Source organism: Amphiura filiformis, chromosome 4 (genome assembly GCF_039555335.1).
Source record: "Amphiura filiformis chromosome 4, Afil_fr2py, whole genome shotgun sequence".
NCBI lineage: Eukaryota > Metazoa > Echinodermata > Ophiuroidea > Amphilepidida > Amphiuridae > Amphiura > Amphiura filiformis.
The window spans coordinates 4,300,992-4,317,783 of record NC_092631.1 but is presented as its reverse complement, the minus strand read 5'-3'; the positions used below and the strand labels follow the sequence as shown (position 1 = coordinate 4,317,783).

The 16,792-nt window shown below is 38.1% G+C and overlaps 1 protein-coding gene across 1 annotated transcript in view; it reads left to right on the top strand.

Moving 5' to 3' along the window:
* Positions 1-16,792, top strand: part of LOC140150482 (dynein beta chain, ciliary-like) — an 87,298-nt gene that overhangs the window by 56,649 nt on the left and 13,857 nt on the right. The window contains 16 exon segments of the mRNA XM_072172507.1: positions 76-344; positions 894-1,133; positions 2,384-2,545; positions 3,061-3,257; positions 4,384-4,546; positions 4,773-5,039; positions 6,079-6,240; positions 6,888-7,121; positions 7,789-8,049; positions 8,635-8,778; positions 8,984-9,265; positions 10,758-10,953; positions 12,931-13,043; positions 13,521-13,879; positions 14,559-14,763; positions 15,534-15,839. Of these exon segments, the coding sequence (XP_072028608.1) occupies positions 76-344; positions 894-1,133; positions 2,384-2,545; positions 3,061-3,257; positions 4,384-4,546; positions 4,773-5,039; positions 6,079-6,240; positions 6,888-7,121; positions 7,789-8,049; positions 8,635-8,778; positions 8,984-9,265; positions 10,758-10,953; positions 12,931-13,043; positions 13,521-13,879; positions 14,559-14,763; positions 15,534-15,839 (3,560 nt within the window).

The following is a 16,792-nucleotide window of genomic DNA, read 5'->3' as shown; positions in this document are numbered from 1 at the left end:
TCCCAATATTGCAATAATTACTTTCAGCATTATATTGGTCTAATAATTAATAACTTCCCACATTTTACTTTGTAGGAGTGCTAGAAAAACCACTAGAGAAGAAAGCTGGTCGTAACTTTGGCCCACCAGGCACCAAGAAGCTCATCTACTTTGTAGATGATATGAACATGCCTGAAGTTGACACATACGGCACAGTACAGCCCCACACACTGATCAGACAGCACATGGATTACAGCCATTGGTATGACCGTACTAAACTATCCCTGAAGGAGATCCACAAGTGTCAATATGTGTCCTGTATGAATCCTACAGCTGGTAGCTTCACCATTATGTCTAGATTACAGGTAAGCAAACGGTGTTGGTCCAGAGTGTATTTTTTGTAAGGCTAATCTAGGCATTAACAAGTAATTAGGTAACATTGACAGGTTAGCTTGAAGCTCTGCTGATCCTGATTTGAAGCTATGATGTGATGGCAGGACATTCCAAAGCCTGCAGAGTATGAGAGAAATGAGCTTCTGTGGGAGTTCAAGTTGAACTGTAGTATTTTTACTACCAAGGTTGTGCGATTTGATAGAGCACCTTAGGCGAGGGTCAACTGTATGAAGCTCTGGGAGAATAGTTCTGGTGCTTCGCGTAAAACATACATGTAAAAATTGTCTGGGGTTTAACATGTGACTCATAACCAGTTGACCGCAGAGCCCATAAGTAAAAAAGATCACTAGACATTGTCAAGCAGTTAAGGCTCTTGTCTGTGATATACCATCTTTACTTACAACGTAGCTCAGGAAAATTAAGAACTTTTGAAGCCCTTTCATTTGACTTTTAACCCAGATCCAACTCAAATGTAACCTCACATTATATATGATATGCTATTTTTATCTCTATTTCCACAGCGTCACTTCTGCGTGTTCGCCCTCAGTTTCCCAGGAGCGGATGCCTTGCGTACCATCTACCACAGTATCATCTCACAGCATTTGGAGTTGATTTCATGCCCCACTGCCATTCAGAAGCTTGCCAATAACCTAGTTGGAGCAGCCTTAGACCTGCACAAGAAAGTCACCCAGACATTCTTACCGACAGCTGTCAAATTTCACTATGTCTTCAATCTCAGGGACCTCTCCAATATCTTCCAAGTAAGATATGATAATGATCATGAAAAAAAATTGAATATGACTAATACGTTATGTAATGACTGTATCATACTAGCAGATGAAGCCATCAAGCGGCAAATACTTCTACACACTGATTGCGCAAAAAGCTTGCAACTACTCAGTGGTGGCAAAAATAACCAAAGATCAAGTCGACTTGAATTCAGCTGGTATATATTGGTTAATTTGATATGCGAATGAGTGAAATCGGAGCATGTTTAATTTTTGACCCCGTATAACCCTATGGGGTCATTTTGAGGGACGTAGACTCAAAATAACGATTGCTCACCGCCTTTTTTGGATTCAGGTCTGGATTATACCTAGGTTATCAACTTTTAGTTATGAAACCTGACTTATTGAAAATATTGCCTAGTCTAATAGAGCGAGCAAAAAACATCATCTAAAAACACTAGGCTGGTAGTGGCTGCTAAATATGATTACATACTTGAAGTCTTGAATGATTTTTGTCTCTAAACCACAATTTTTGCTGAATGTGGTATTATAAGTTCACTCATATAGGTCAATTTGATAGTGTGACAACGGTAGTGTTTTTGGGTTGTTATGTTATAGGGAAAATATCTAATTCTCAGTCATGAGAGGATGCTCCTTCTGTGTAATTTTGCATCGGCATACTTTTTTTGGAATAACATGATTGCGCTACCTGTACATGACCTAACCTCGTTACCTCGACCTTGCCTAGCAATGACCGTATTCAAAGACTTTGATTGCTCAATTCTCAAAACCTGTGCTTGTCCCGTAACCATGTAGTCTTTGCATAGTATGCTTGATGCAAATGTCTGTGCATACCAAAGTTGGCTCTCATGATCGAGAATTAAGATATGTTGGTTATAGTGCAGGTTAACTGTAAGCTGACACAAATTAAATGCCTCCACAAGCAGTTTTATTCTAATTGAAATTAAACTAATGTTTATCAAATAAGCAATTTCTGATTTATTACATGCGTTATAACCCCATGAGAACTACCTGCCGAGTGGCCAAAAAGAAGTTTTCATAATCAATTGGACCAGTCAGCAACATTGTTAGAATAATTTCACCACACAAAAATTTGGGGTGAATTATTTGCAAAGCTCCAATCTGATTGGTGATTAAAGTGAAGATACCATGTAATTGACTGATCAGAGGCAATGTTAGATCAACAGGTAGTGCTCAGGGGGTTAATTATTGTTTTTGACTAACCAAGTATTTGTCTTTTATTATGAATGTTCTGTACATAGGGCTTGCTGTTCTCCACAGCTGAATGTATCAAGACTCCAGTAGATTTAGCACGTCTATGGATGCATGAATCGGAGCGTGTCTACGGAGACAAACTGATTGAGGAGAAAGACACTGAGACATTCAACAAGATGGTCATAGACTTTGCTAAAAAGTCATTTGAAGTAAGTATTTAATTATTTTTTAATTTCTTATTTAACCTGGAACCTGGGTGAATCATTCAATAATAATAATAATAATGAACATTCCTAATGTACACTCAATGTTTTCCTTTGACCCCCTGATCAGAACTGGCTGCAAGGTCTTTGTCATTCAAGCAGTCAATTATGTGATCGGGAGACTTCTTCAGTAATGTGATGATCTGCCAGTTTTCCCGCGAGACTTCTCATCCCTAAGGTGCACAGTTCTTAGCAGCGGATCATATATGTGATTTAGAGAATATACACCTTCATCGCGATTTAGCGTCTCGTGTCCCCTCTTAATGATCCATAGTGCGCAACCGGCGGATCATCGCATTACTGAAGAAGTCTCCCAACCAGGGAGATGAAACTGTCTGTGTGAGTAGGTGTCTGAAAAAGTCCGGACGATACATGTTATTTTTTTTACATGGCCTTACCGTACTAGAAATAGTCGGCTAACAAGTACTTCACTTTCAAATTGTGTGTGTTTTACACTACAGGACCTGGATGACGCTGCCCTGACTGCAAAGCCTAACATCTTCTGTCACTTTGCCACTGGTATCGGTGATCCCAAATACATGCCCTGCGCAGAAGGCTGGGGCGAGCTTAACAAACTGCTCACAGAGGCTTTGGATAGCTACAATGAAATCAACGCTGTCATGAATCTGGTACTGTTTGAAGCTGCTATGGAACATGTGTAAGTTGATGGGTGTTATGATGGCATTGACAAGACTTGAGAATAATTGCTGCCATCGCAAGAGGTTAGGGTTAGGTTTTATGAGGGTTAGGATTAGGGTCATGGTTAGGGTTAGGACTAAGAGATTAGGGGTAGGCTAAAGATTATGGTTTGAGTGGTATGTGTTGCCCCGTTATGATTCATTCAATCTGTAATGTCAAGTTGTTCAATCAATCGTTATTGACAAAGCAAGCAAAGTACATACAAACACACAAGCAGCCCAAGACTATACACCTATGCCCAGGTCATGTACTAGGGTTAGCAAAACTGACCCGGGTACGATGCAGGGCTGCATGCAAGACAATAAATTCCTAACACAATGAATACAAATGCCTAACAAGGCTATAAACAAGAATGCAAGAGACAAATGAACAGCAAACATGTTGAAGTGTGAGATGTGGTTGACCAGATGACCCCCATGTGGGTTCATGGTGGGCATTCCAAATGGTATAACTGGAGAGGATAGCTTAGGTCCTTCTTAAGTGATCTGGGTGGTTTGGCTTTGACAAAGCAGACGATATATATATTGGAAATCCATTTGGTGGTATCATGTGTTACCAAACCATGTGACCCGATTTCTATTACTACTTCTAAACCAGAATATGGCATTATTGTGCATTTCAGAGTTTGCAGTATCCCACATCATATTCTGTATTTTCTGTTTGAAAAAAAATATCTATAGTTGCAAATGAAACGGGGGAAATCAAGATATATTTGAATAATTTTTTCACCTCCTAACATTGATATACTTACTAGGGTAAAAGTATAATTTTGTCGTTGGGCAGGAAAAGCCTCCTATGTACTTTTGGCCCCTGAACATGCTTAAAACAAAACTGCCATCAGGTTACATAGAGGAGGTTTTGCTTTAAACATGTTCAGGGGCCAATGACACAGGTTTTTCTTGTCCAACAACAATTTGTTCCTTTGCATTCACACAACTCACACCTTGTTTATCAGCTAATTTTTGAAAGGGTCAAAAATATCTCCAAAACAAAATAAATTATTTACCATTTTGTGTTTTTTACATGAAATGAAGTGTATAAAACAATATGCTTATGAGAAAATAATTTGCTGTTGTTTATTCCAGTTGTCGCATCAATCGTATTCTAGAATCGCCTCGCGGTAATGCCCTACTGGTAGGTGTTGGTGGTAGCGGTAAACAGAGTTTATCCAGATTAGCTGCCTATATCAGCAGTTTAGAAGTCTTCCAAGTCACACTCAGGAAGGGATATGGTATACCAGATCTGAAGGTGAGTATAGAATTGAAGTTGATGGTACCAGCATGGAATTTTGTATTTGAGTTCAACAGTCTTGAATGCCAGACCCAGTATAGATTGATCAGTGGTTTCTCTGGGAAAAAGGTCTTTATCGCTGGCTTTGTTATGTACAACTTATAGCCAGAAGAGGGTTTAGTGTTTTGCTAGAAAAATTATAAATTTGTATTGTGACTACTTCTTTCCCTTGTTTTCTTTACAGCTTGATCTTGCCAGCACATGCTTGAAGGCTGGTCTGAAAAACGTTGGTACCATGTTCCTGATGACTGACGCACAGGTGTCCGACGAGAAATTCCTGGTGCTCATCAACGATCTGCTAGCATCTGGAGAAATTCCTGATCTGTTTGCAGATGATGAGGTGGAAAATATTATTTCAGGGGTCAGAAATGAGGTCAAAGGTCAGGGATTGGAAGACACCAGGGAGAATTGCTGGAAATTCTTTATTGACCGGTTGAGACGACAGTTGAAGGTGGGTACGGTAGTTTATTGTTGCATGCAGATGAATACCAGATTGGGGTATTCCAGTTGAAATCCATACACCCCTGTGGAAGACATGCTCTTAATCTTCCCCACAGGGAGTGTGAATTTCAAATGGGATTACCAGAATGGGTGACTCCATTTGAAATCTACACCCCATGTGTGGGAGATTAAGGTCATGTCTTCCATAGGGGGTGTGTATACCGTAAAACCCCATCTACAAGCATATATAGTGTTTTTTATAAAAGCTTAATTAATTCGAAGCAAGCGTTAATATACCAATACAATAGATCGGTCTTAAAATAATACTTGTTTGTATATGCTTGGATCCGTAATTTATTTGCTCAAACTCCATAATGGCGTCGACTGGATTAATGTAGCTTTCATCAGAAGCACACTATATGCTTGTAGACGGGGTTTTACGGTATATAGTGGGTGTATAGATTTCAACTGGAATATCTCATTGCTTTAAACTGTCCCCATATAACCTGTGAAGTGCAATTCACTGAGCGTGGGTGACAAATATGACAAAAACAGCTTCGCACTCCTAAAATGATGGTGATAACTTTGTACACAGCATTGATTTTATGATTTAAACAAAGATTTGGTTCAAACCAAAATATCCACATTGAAGTTATAAATGCACACTGCTACTAAAAAACCTAAAACAAAGTATAATCATCTCATTAATTAGGGGTTCATTAATATAATGAAGGGCACAATTGATTATTTATGCCTGAGGTAGAGCCGAGCGCACGAACAACGATCGTACCCTCAATTCTATTAATAAACCCTCTTCATACATTTGCTAACTTTTGGTGATGTATTAATTAAATAACAACAAAAACTCTGTAGCATTCCCCAAAATGATATTTTTCTCCTTTATTATATGCTAAAGCTGGCAGGCATTGACATTATTTATGCCCAGCTCTCAACCATTAGTGTGTATGTTTGAACAAACTTCTAAAAACTTAAGCAAAATCATTCATTAACTAAGTATAATATAAACAAAAAATGTTGCTTTTCCACAGGTTGTTTTGTGTTTCTCGCCTGTTGGTGTGACCCTGCGTGTTCGTAGTCGTAAATTCCCAGCTGTGGTCAACTGTACCAGTATTGATTGGTTCCACGAGTGGCCACTAGAAGCCCTAATTTCTGTCAGCAAACGGTTCTTGGATTCAAATGAACTGCTTCCTGTAAGTACAATAAAGCTGTAGGGGCAGACTAAGCTAGACCACCTATATAAATAGTGGTCCATCCAGCCACTGGTTATTTTTAGGATAAATGTTACCAGAGAATTGAGTGCACGGTGGCCGAGCGGAACAGGCTCCAACTCATAATCGGTAGGTTGAGGGTTCGAGCCCCAGCGATGCCATTGTGTTGTGCTCTTGAGTAAGGTACTTTATCTCAATTACTCCTCTCCACCCAGGTGTATAAATGGATACCGGCATTCTTAAATGCTAGGAAGGTAACAGACTCGCTATTTATCGATTTATCTTGGAGATTTATCTGAATTTATGTTGTGTCTAGTAAGTGTAAAATCTACAAATTTAGGTTTATATGTCATTGTACATAGATTGTAGATAGTTATGGCTTATGTAATAATACCAGTAACCCTTAAATTGAGGGTGCCCTAGATGAATGTGGTAGTAATAAATGGCCATGAGAAATGGTGCAGCCATATTGAAACCATTTCTGGTTATTAAAGAAGATAAATGGAAAGAAGCAATATTTAAAAAAGGCTACATTTTGTAAACATTCATTTCCATAGAGAACTGATTTTAAGATGTAAGTTGTTTGTGCTCTTAAAAATTTTGCTTGTTTTGTGAAATGTTTAACACAGAATGACTTAAAAGGTTCCGTCGCCGAGTTCCTGTCTTATGTGCACACCAGTGTAAATGAAACCAGCAAAGTTTATCTGACCAATGAGAGGAGATATAACTACACCACACCCAAGAGTTTCCTGGAACAGATCGTTCTCTATCAAAATCTGCTGAAGGTCAAGAGTTCAGAGTTGACTGCCAAGATGCAACGTCTAGAGAATGGTCTGACCAAGCTGCAGAGTACTGCCCAACAGGTGAGTTTAATAGTTGTTTGCTGTTTGTGTCTTTTTGCGGGAAGGGTTCTCTTAACTACGGTGGCTATGGAGCATCTGAGTCACTTTGTGCAATATTTGCCGAGGTAATGGTACATGTCACTGTTAATCAGTCATTGTATAAAGCTGAATTTGTACTCAATGTTTATAGCAAAGGGAATCACACACGTGCTCACTGTGCACGTGTGGGATTCATTTTTCTGAAAAAGGGATAGATATAAAGTCAGCTTTAGAAATGACAAACAATTGTGTGTTCTCAAGCGGATTCTCAAGTGACCTGATACAAACTGTATTAGTTCATTCAAGTGTACTTGTGTATTGGTTTGTTCAAGAATTCAGTCCCAGATTTTGAATGTCAAGTGCCTCTGGCCTTAGTAAAAGTAAAATGGTTATGTTTTCTTCTCTTTTGAATAAGTTTTTAATGAAATATTATTATTATGGCGTGTTATGTTATGTTCACTTGTTCAGTAAAGCAATTTCTTCATTGGATATCTCTCTCTTGTAGCAGGGAAGAGATTTTTCTTCTGATTAGAGGAATTCCTCCTTTTAAATTTTCCTTCCCAGTACAGAAGTATAGGAGATTAATTAATTTTCCTCCTTTTTGGTGCTTTTCCTCTTTTTTTATTGAACCTCTGTCTCATGGTTGTAGGTGGATGACTTGAAAGCCAAACTTGCTTCTCAAGAAGAGGAGTTGAAAATTAAAAATGAAGATGCCGACAAGCTTATCCAAAAGGTTGGTGTGGAAACGGAGAAAGTCAGCAAGGAGAAAGAGTTTGCAGATGGAGAAGAAAAGAAGGTTACCAAGATTAATGAAGAGGTGTCCAAGAAGCAGCAGGATTGTGAGAGGGATTTGGCCAAAGCTGAACCTGCTCTTCTTGCTGCACAGGCAGCTTTGAATACCTTGAACAAGGTAAGGGTTCTTATTTTATTTTAGACCCGGCATGTACTGCAAGCTCGTTTGTGTATTATTAATTACTGTTATGAAAAGTCTCTTTATTCTGAATGAACTTGTTTACCATTTTAGTTGTGCTTACTGCAGTCTTTTGCATACTGCTATCTTGTTTGTGCATTACGCTCTACAACGCGCTACTTGAGCGTGTCTGTAAATGAAACCAGCAAAGCTTATCTGACCAATGAGAGGAGATATAACTACACCACACCCAAGAGTTTCCTGGAACAGATCGTTCTCTATCAAAATAGTGGCCGATGCCATCCACCGTGTGTTAGACGGCATCAAGAAACCAATGAAATTCAAAGCTTACACTCTAATCCACAGTCACTGACTAAGAATCTCAGATCACCTTTTTTGCACATTTGCACGAGTCACCTTTTTAGGAATGGCCTGCCCTGCAACTGTCAATTACCAGTGTCGCAATTAAGGGTAGAAACTCAGTGGTAAAAATGTAAGAACAAATCTTGTGTTAACATTTTGTATTTGTATATTGTTTGGTAAAGTAAACCATTAACTTTGACATATATATATTTGAATCTATAGGGCAACCTGACTGAATTGAAAGCCTTTGGCTCACCCCCTGCTGCTGTTGTTATGGTTACAAGTGCTGTCATGTGTCTGATGGCTCCAGGAGGTAAAGTTCCTAAAGATAAGAGTTGGAAGGCTGCCAAGGTCATGATGGCAAAGGTAGGTTGCAACATTAAAATGTGTATGTAGGGTCTCCATTAAATTAATATTTGCATGAAAATTATTCAACTTGAAATATCTGAATGTGTATTGAAATTTAAACTATGATTAGTAAAAATAATTATTTATAGAACAAATTTGTGCGAAAAATTATTCAATTCAAAATCTCTGTTATTTATATATTGCTTTCCAAATCTTGCCCTAGGTTGATGCCTTCTTGGATTCTTTGATCAATTATGACAAAGAACACATCCCTGAGACCTGCCTGAAAGCCATCAAGCCGTTCCTTGCAGATAAGGAATTTGAACCAGAGAACATCAAGAGCAAATCGTTGGCTGCTGCTGGTCTGTGTGCCTGGGCAATCAACATTGTCATGTTCTATGAAGTGTACTGCGAAGTGGAACCCAAGCGTATTCAATTACAGAAAGCTAACGATGAGTTGGCTGCTGCCCAGGATAAATTATCTGTCATCAAAGCCAGGATTGCTGTAAGTAGGATTATTATCATATGTATATGTGACCCATTCCCACAAATGTGCAAAATGTTGGCAGACTTACTTGTGGTATGGTAAATTTACAAAGCCCATCGCAATGCCTAGTCATTTGCACCGCCTTTGTATATCCTCATACTCGCAGTACAGTACATATGTGACCCATTCCGACAAAACCAAGAACAAGTCGCATTTTTGACATTTCATGATTTGAATAAAAATGTAAGCACGGGACAATAAGCTTTAAAATGATACCAAAATTATATACATAGCATCAATACTTTTATAAATAAAACCTTGATATTTTTGCAACATTGCTAGTCTAAGTAATGCGCTAATAGAGGTTATCCACCTCACTCATGTGTGACTTCTAACAAAAGGCGCTGGTTCCCGTAGTATTCCTCATTCAAACCAATTCAATGTATGACCTCGGAGTTACCTGCATGACTTTGGCCGGCTATTTTGAAACAATTATGGTTGCACATTCAGGTACTTCTTTTGAAAGTCCTAAACAAGGTATAGCAGTCGCTGATAGGATATGCAGCTTATAGAACACGGATAACCTCTATTAGTTTCCTGCCTTACACAAGATTGAATAGGGATTATCATAGTTCAACTGTCAATTATTGATTAAATAATCCTCTTTGTAATAAGTACTTTCAAGGATTTGAAAGTCCACTCAGTCCCAAGGTCAAATACCATGAAAATAAGAATTCCAAAATTTGATTTTTTTATGGAATGTCACCTTAAAGATGTATAACTCAAAAACATGCCTGGTGACTTGTCAAGCAACAAACCAAGCAACCAAGCATGCAAACGAGTCTATGAAATTTGACATGACAGCATTGGTAAACATTGTATGCGGTATTGAGTAATAGTATGGGTGAAATTTTGTATTTTTTGTCATTTTTATTACACATGTGGGAAGATGATCATACGGGTTAGAATCACAGAAAAGAGGGCGTGGAATTTTACGGAATTTGGCTCTGCATAAAGCATGTTGGGGAACGCAACATTGAGTGACATAGTCAAGCGTCTTTTGGACAGCAGCAGTGGGAATGCATTTTTTCAATACAAACTATGTTGTGCGATTTCCTTTACAAAAAATAGTATTCGCCGACTGGAGGGAAAAAAAAGAAATCGCATTAACATAACTCTTTTCGATAATAAGTTTAAAAATCACATAGCACTTGGCTTTTTTTAGCAAATGTGAAACAAACCTTTTTTTTTGCCTTAGTGTGGAATTAACCTCTACTCCTTTTGAAACTGACTGTGAGGTAAAAGTTATGGCTCTCTGTACATGTGACTGACAGCTTGACATTCCCTCCTAAGGACGGAGTACTCTGACCATCTCATGGTTCATTTACCCAATGTACCATGGGGAAAGCAGAAGTCTGAATTTAATCTACAGAATGTTGCCAATTAAAGTCAGATTTTGCAAACAAGTAGGAATACCAATTTGTCAATCTTTATATTTCTAACCATGCAGGAATTGGATGCCAACTTGGCTGAGTTAACAGCAGAATTTGAAACGGCTACAGCAGCTAAGCTGAAATGTCAACAAGAAGCTGAAGCCACTCAGAAAACCATCACCCTTGCTAATAGGCTTGTGGGTGGACTTGCTTCTGAGAATGTACGTTGGGGAGAAGCAGTAGCAGCATTCAAGGAGCAAGAGAAGATGTTGCGTAAGTATAGCTGTAATTTTAGCTGAATCCTCTCAGAAAACCATCACCCTTGCTAATAGGCTTGTGGGTGGACTGGCTTCTGAGAATGTACGTTGGGGAGAAGCAGTAGCGGCATTCAAGGAACAAGAGAAGATGTTGCGTAAGTATAGCTGTAATTTTAGTACAACTTACAGAATTAGTGAAGGAGAACCTGGATTCAATCGCCATCTTGATACAGGCATGGAGAAAAAATTGGGGTTATTGGGTTAACCTTGGAATACGCTCGAGGCATTTGTTGTCATGCATGCGCGACATGGATGATGGGCGCATTTGAGAGACACACTTGATGCGACCTGCACGCGAGTCTCCGCGCATCCTCGGCAAGGACCTGAATACCCCCAATTTTCAACCCATAACTGACGGCGCGATTGTACGTGGCGGTATAGGGAGTCCTACATAACTAGCTTTAATTATTCTTGAATTCTTTCAGAATACCCAACTACTGACTAGGATATTCAATGGTGACTTTATAGAACAGTCAGAGATTTAACTTCCCCTTCCCCCCACCTTCAAAGTGAGAGTTTTCCAATGCTCAGGAAATCTCTGCTACATACATCCCTGAAGAGTGCATACACATGTATGTGAATGGTAGAGTACAGTAAAAGATAACCAATTATTCAATGTACTACTTGGTACCTGCTGAGACAAGCAATGGGGTAATCCATTTAAAGTCCACACTCCCCAGTGAAAGATTTTGGAAATATTGACCACAAGGGGAGTATGAATTTCAAATGGAATTTACACATTAACCAACTCTTAGTTGACACTTGCACTCTGTGGAGGATTCAGGAAAAATATTTCTCAGAGCTTGTATGACATTCAAATGGAGCTGCTTAAAGGAAGGTGACCTGATATATTTGGGAAATCAAATTCTTTAAAACTTACGTATAATATAAATTGTCATCCCTTTCAAGCACTCAAATTCTTTAAAACTTACGTATAATATAAATTGTCATCCCTTTCAAGCACTCATGCAAAAAGAACATGTAAATGTTTTTTTGTAAATGTGACTAATTCCTAATGGAATTACCAACATTTATACAGCGTGATATTGGTAGTCTACAGTGTTTTTATTAATGATAATCATCATGATCATGTAATATATTGATTTCAAGTGAAAGGCCCTATTTTTTCTCATAAACATATTGAAATTAAAAGTTCCAACTCAGTGTATTTCCGAAGATATCATCAAGAAACTACCTAATTAGTCTCAAATATGGTATACCATATTTGAGACTAATTCGACAGTTTTTTGATGATTTCTTCGAAATATACCGCTTTGGAACGCCAAATTTCAATATGTTTATGAGAAAAATATGATCTTTCATCTGATATCAAAATCAGCATTTTGATGAGGTAAAGTGGGGGATGAGATTGTCAATCAGGTTACACACCTTTAATGTGTTCATTCCATGAGCTGCTTAATGTGTTCATTCCTTTTGAAATTCATACTCCCTAGCCCCGGGGGGGGGGGGAGGTACTCAGTACAAATGACCATACGGGGGCGTGCATAAACATGGGTAGCATTTTCGGCCTTCTGGTATATCAATGACCCCTTTTTCAAAGCCTATTTTGGTATATGAATGGGTCCTTTTTTCAAAATGTTCTCAATTTTTTTGGAAAACAGCCCAATTTTTCCTTAATCTAACCAAAATTTTCAAAATTTTCCCAAAATTTTGGGAAAATTTGTAAAAACTAAGACAATTTTGGTTAAATTCGGCCGAAAATTTTGACTTTTGGTATATCAATGGGTCCAAATTTATTGAAAAATTGGTATATTTATGGGTCCACTTCCAAAATCTCAGCGGCACGTCCCTACCCAAACCAAACTTGAGTACCCCGGTCCCTAGCCTTTGGAACATATTTCTAACATCTTCCTGGATTTTAAGTGGAAAAGTCCAATTTGCTATTTTTTTTTTCTTTCTTTTCATTTTTCAGTTGGTGATGTGCTGTTGATCACAGCATTTGTGTCCTATGTCGGCTCCTTTACAAAGACCTATAGGTTAGATTTGATGGACAACATGTGGCTACCATTCATGAAAGGCCAAAAGGTAAAATTATACTAAGTAAATATTTTGACACTTGGTATTTTTGACTGATTTAATCATGCATGGTTCTGAATGTCTGTCTTGGATGACTGGTCAAATCAGCAAAAAGTCATCCAAAGTGTTGTATAGCGTGTGTCATGTTATTTGCTTATTTATGAATATTAATGATATCATTTGCATATTCTTTGTATTTACAAGCCTTTGTTCTTTACAAACCATTGTTGTGGAGCCACCGTAATTACAAACCGCATAATTCTTGTTTTCTTAATCATCAGTTTCTAATTGGGCTCCTAAATCACTGGTTTTACAATGTACCTTGAATGCTAGCATTATTTATTTATTTGTTTGTTTGTTTGTTTGAACAAGAACTTGATGATGTACAGAGTTAAAAAATAAAAGGCACAAATCTATGTGAAGAAGTGTAATGTTCCCCTTGACAGGATTAATCTGTCATCTATTTCTATTCTATTCTTTTGCCAGGTACCTGTTCCTACAACAGAAGGCCTAGATCCTCTGACCATGCTGACTGATGATGCCACCATAGCAGGCTGGAATAACGAAGGTTTGCCGAGCGATCGCATGTCAACAGAAAACGCCACCATCCTCAGCAACTGTGAGCGTTGGCCTCTCATGATTGATCCACAGCTTCAAGGAGTAAAATGGATCAAATCCAAGTATGGGGAAACTCTGTGTGTGGTGCGTATTGGACAGAGAGGCTATTTGGATACCATTGAAAGAGCTATCTCCAATGGTGATACTGTGTTGATTGAGAATATGGAGGAATCTGTTGATCCTGTGCTAGACCCAGTGCTGGGAAGAAATACCATTAAAAAGGGCAGGTATGTAACTCTACAGAAGCTCTTTTGTCCCAAAAAAAGCAAAATCATTTTTATGCAAGATACATTATGTACACATTGCTAACTGTGGGTAGGTTAGGGTATGTACTTGTAGAGGTGTGTGTAAAAATCAGGTTGGTCATTAGAATCTTCTCCGCTAAGAACCAGAAACATGTTAATGTATGTACAAGATGATTTAATAGGAACTGTGCAATAATTGTCTCTCCCTCTGAGCAAATTTCAAAATGGCCTGCCAAAAATGCTTGCCCTCCCCACCATGCAAACAAAACTTCGCCCCCCCCTCAAGGTGCTCCATAAATGTGTGCCAAAAATGTCTTGCCCTCCTTTAAAAAAACAAAAAATCTCTTACCTCCCTTTTTCATCCTGCCAAAAATTGTGCCCCCCCCCCCTTTGTCATGCCAAAATTGCTTGCCCCTCTTTTCGTTCAGGGGCAGATAATTATTGCATAGCCTCTTAAAAGTCTTGATTATTAAAGCCATAATGTACAATTTTCATCCAATTTTAATTTGGTTATTCTTTGCTCAAAATGCTGAAATAATATTAGTGATAAATTTTCAAGTTTACTCGTAGATTGTGGATCAAGATAAATTAATCAGCCTCCATGACACATTTTTCCCCTTCAAAGTAAAAATAATCCATATTACAATGTTGTCCTTCACAGATACATCAAGATCGGTGACAAGGAAGTGGAATACAATCCTGAATTCCGTCTCATCCTTCACACCAAGTTGGCCAATCCTCATTACAAACCTGAGATGCAGGCACAAACCACTCTCATCAATTTCACTGTCACAAGAGATGGTTTGGAAGATCAGTTGCTAGCTACTGTGGTAGCCCAGGAAAGACCTGATCTGGAGAAACTTAAGGTGAGATGTCATTTATTTATGTCAATTACCTAGCCAATCTAGCAGAAAGAATGATTCTAAACAATTAGGTCATGCACACTAATATGTTGTCTGGCCACAGAATTAATCAGGAGAACCAGGACTCCCTGTACCACCACATGCATGCAATAGCACGGTCAGTTATGGGGAAAAATTAATGGTATTCAAGTCCTTGACAACAGTATGTAGAAACTAACAAAAACAATTCTGTGTGAAAAGCACACTATAACACATTGCGCCGCTCCTTGGACGCAGTCAGTGCTTCGTGCCATGAACCGTGTCTAGTATCGCCCACAAGCCCCGATTAGTTTCAAGGACATTTCAAGCAAAATACAAATACCTCCCGTTTTTGCCCCATGTGTGTATCAAAATGGCGGTCAAGTAACCGATTCTCTGGTTTTAATTCTGTGGGTACAGCAGAAAACACCTTTTTGGGGAGTTATTTGGTCTTGTCAGTTATAGTTTGTTTCTTTGCTCATTATTGTTCTTTTACCGGTACAAATAAGATTCAGGGGGTGTAAAATTTTTCAAGTTTACATAGGGATAAAAATTTATCTTGTCACAAAGATTCAGAAAATGTATAGTTTGACCTATCTATGACTGTTCTTCTTTGATGTCTTTGTTACTCAAAGTTTTAATTTTATGATGGGTAAGTGTAGAAGTGGTGGTGTTAGCAAAGTAGATGCATTTGATGTAGGATGATACTGTTTGGAGACCTAATTGTCATTAAGTTTATTGTCTTTGTTTTTCAGCTTGATCTGACTAAACAACAAAATGACTTCAAGATTATCCTCAAAGAACTGGAAGACAACCTCCTCTCGCGTCTGTCTTCAGCAGAAGGCAACTTCCTGGGAGACACCGCACTGGTTGAAAACCTGGAGACTACCAAGCGTACTGCTGCAGAGATTGAGGTCAAAGTTGAAGAGGCAAAGATCACAGAGGTCAAGATCAACGATGCACGTGAGCTGTATCGCCCAGCTGCAGCAAGAGCTTCTTTACTATACTTCATTCTCAATGACTTGAACAAGATTAATCCTATCTACCAGTTCTCACTCAAGGTTAGTAAATACTTGAGATTTTCATCATGGGTGTGTCTTCTATTTACAACACTTACAATTGAACAAGATTAATCCTATCTACCAGTTCTCACTCAAGGTTAGTAAATACTTGAGATTTTCATCATTGGTGTGTCTTCTATTTACAACACTAACAATTGAACAAGATTAATCCTATCTATCAGTTCTCACTCAAGGTTAGTAAATACTTAAGATTTTCATCATTGGTGTGTCTTCTATTTACAACACTAACAATTGAACAAGATTAATCCTATCTATCAGTTCTCACTCAAGGTTAGTAAATACTTAAGATTTTCATCATGGGTGTGTCTTCTATTTACAACACTAACAATTGAACAAGATTAATCCTATCTATCAGTTCTCACTCAAGGTTAGTAAATACTTAAGATTTTCATCATTGGTGTGTCTTCTATTTACAACACTAACAATTGAACAAGATTAATCCTATCTACCAGTTCTCACTCAAGGTTAGTAAATACTTGAGATTTTCATCATGGGTGTGTCTTCTATTTACAACACTAACAATTGAACAAGATTAATCCTATCTATCAGTTCTCACTCAAGGTTAGTAAATACTTGAGATTTTCATCATGGGTGTGTCTTCTATTTACAACACTAAAAATTGAACAAGATTAATCCTATCTACCAGTTCTCACTCAAGGTTAGTAAATACTTGAGATTTTCATCATGGGTGTGTCTTCTATTTACAACACTAAAAATTGAACAAGATTAATCGTATCTACCAGTTCTCACTCAAGGTTAGTAAATACTTGAGATTTTCATCATGGGTGTGTCTTCTATTTACAACACTAACAATTGAACAAGATTAATCCTATCTACCAGTTCTCACTCAAGGTTAGTAAATACTTGAGATTTTCATCATGGGTGTGTCTCTTATTTTTAACACTAACATTGTACTTTTTTTTTTGCCATGG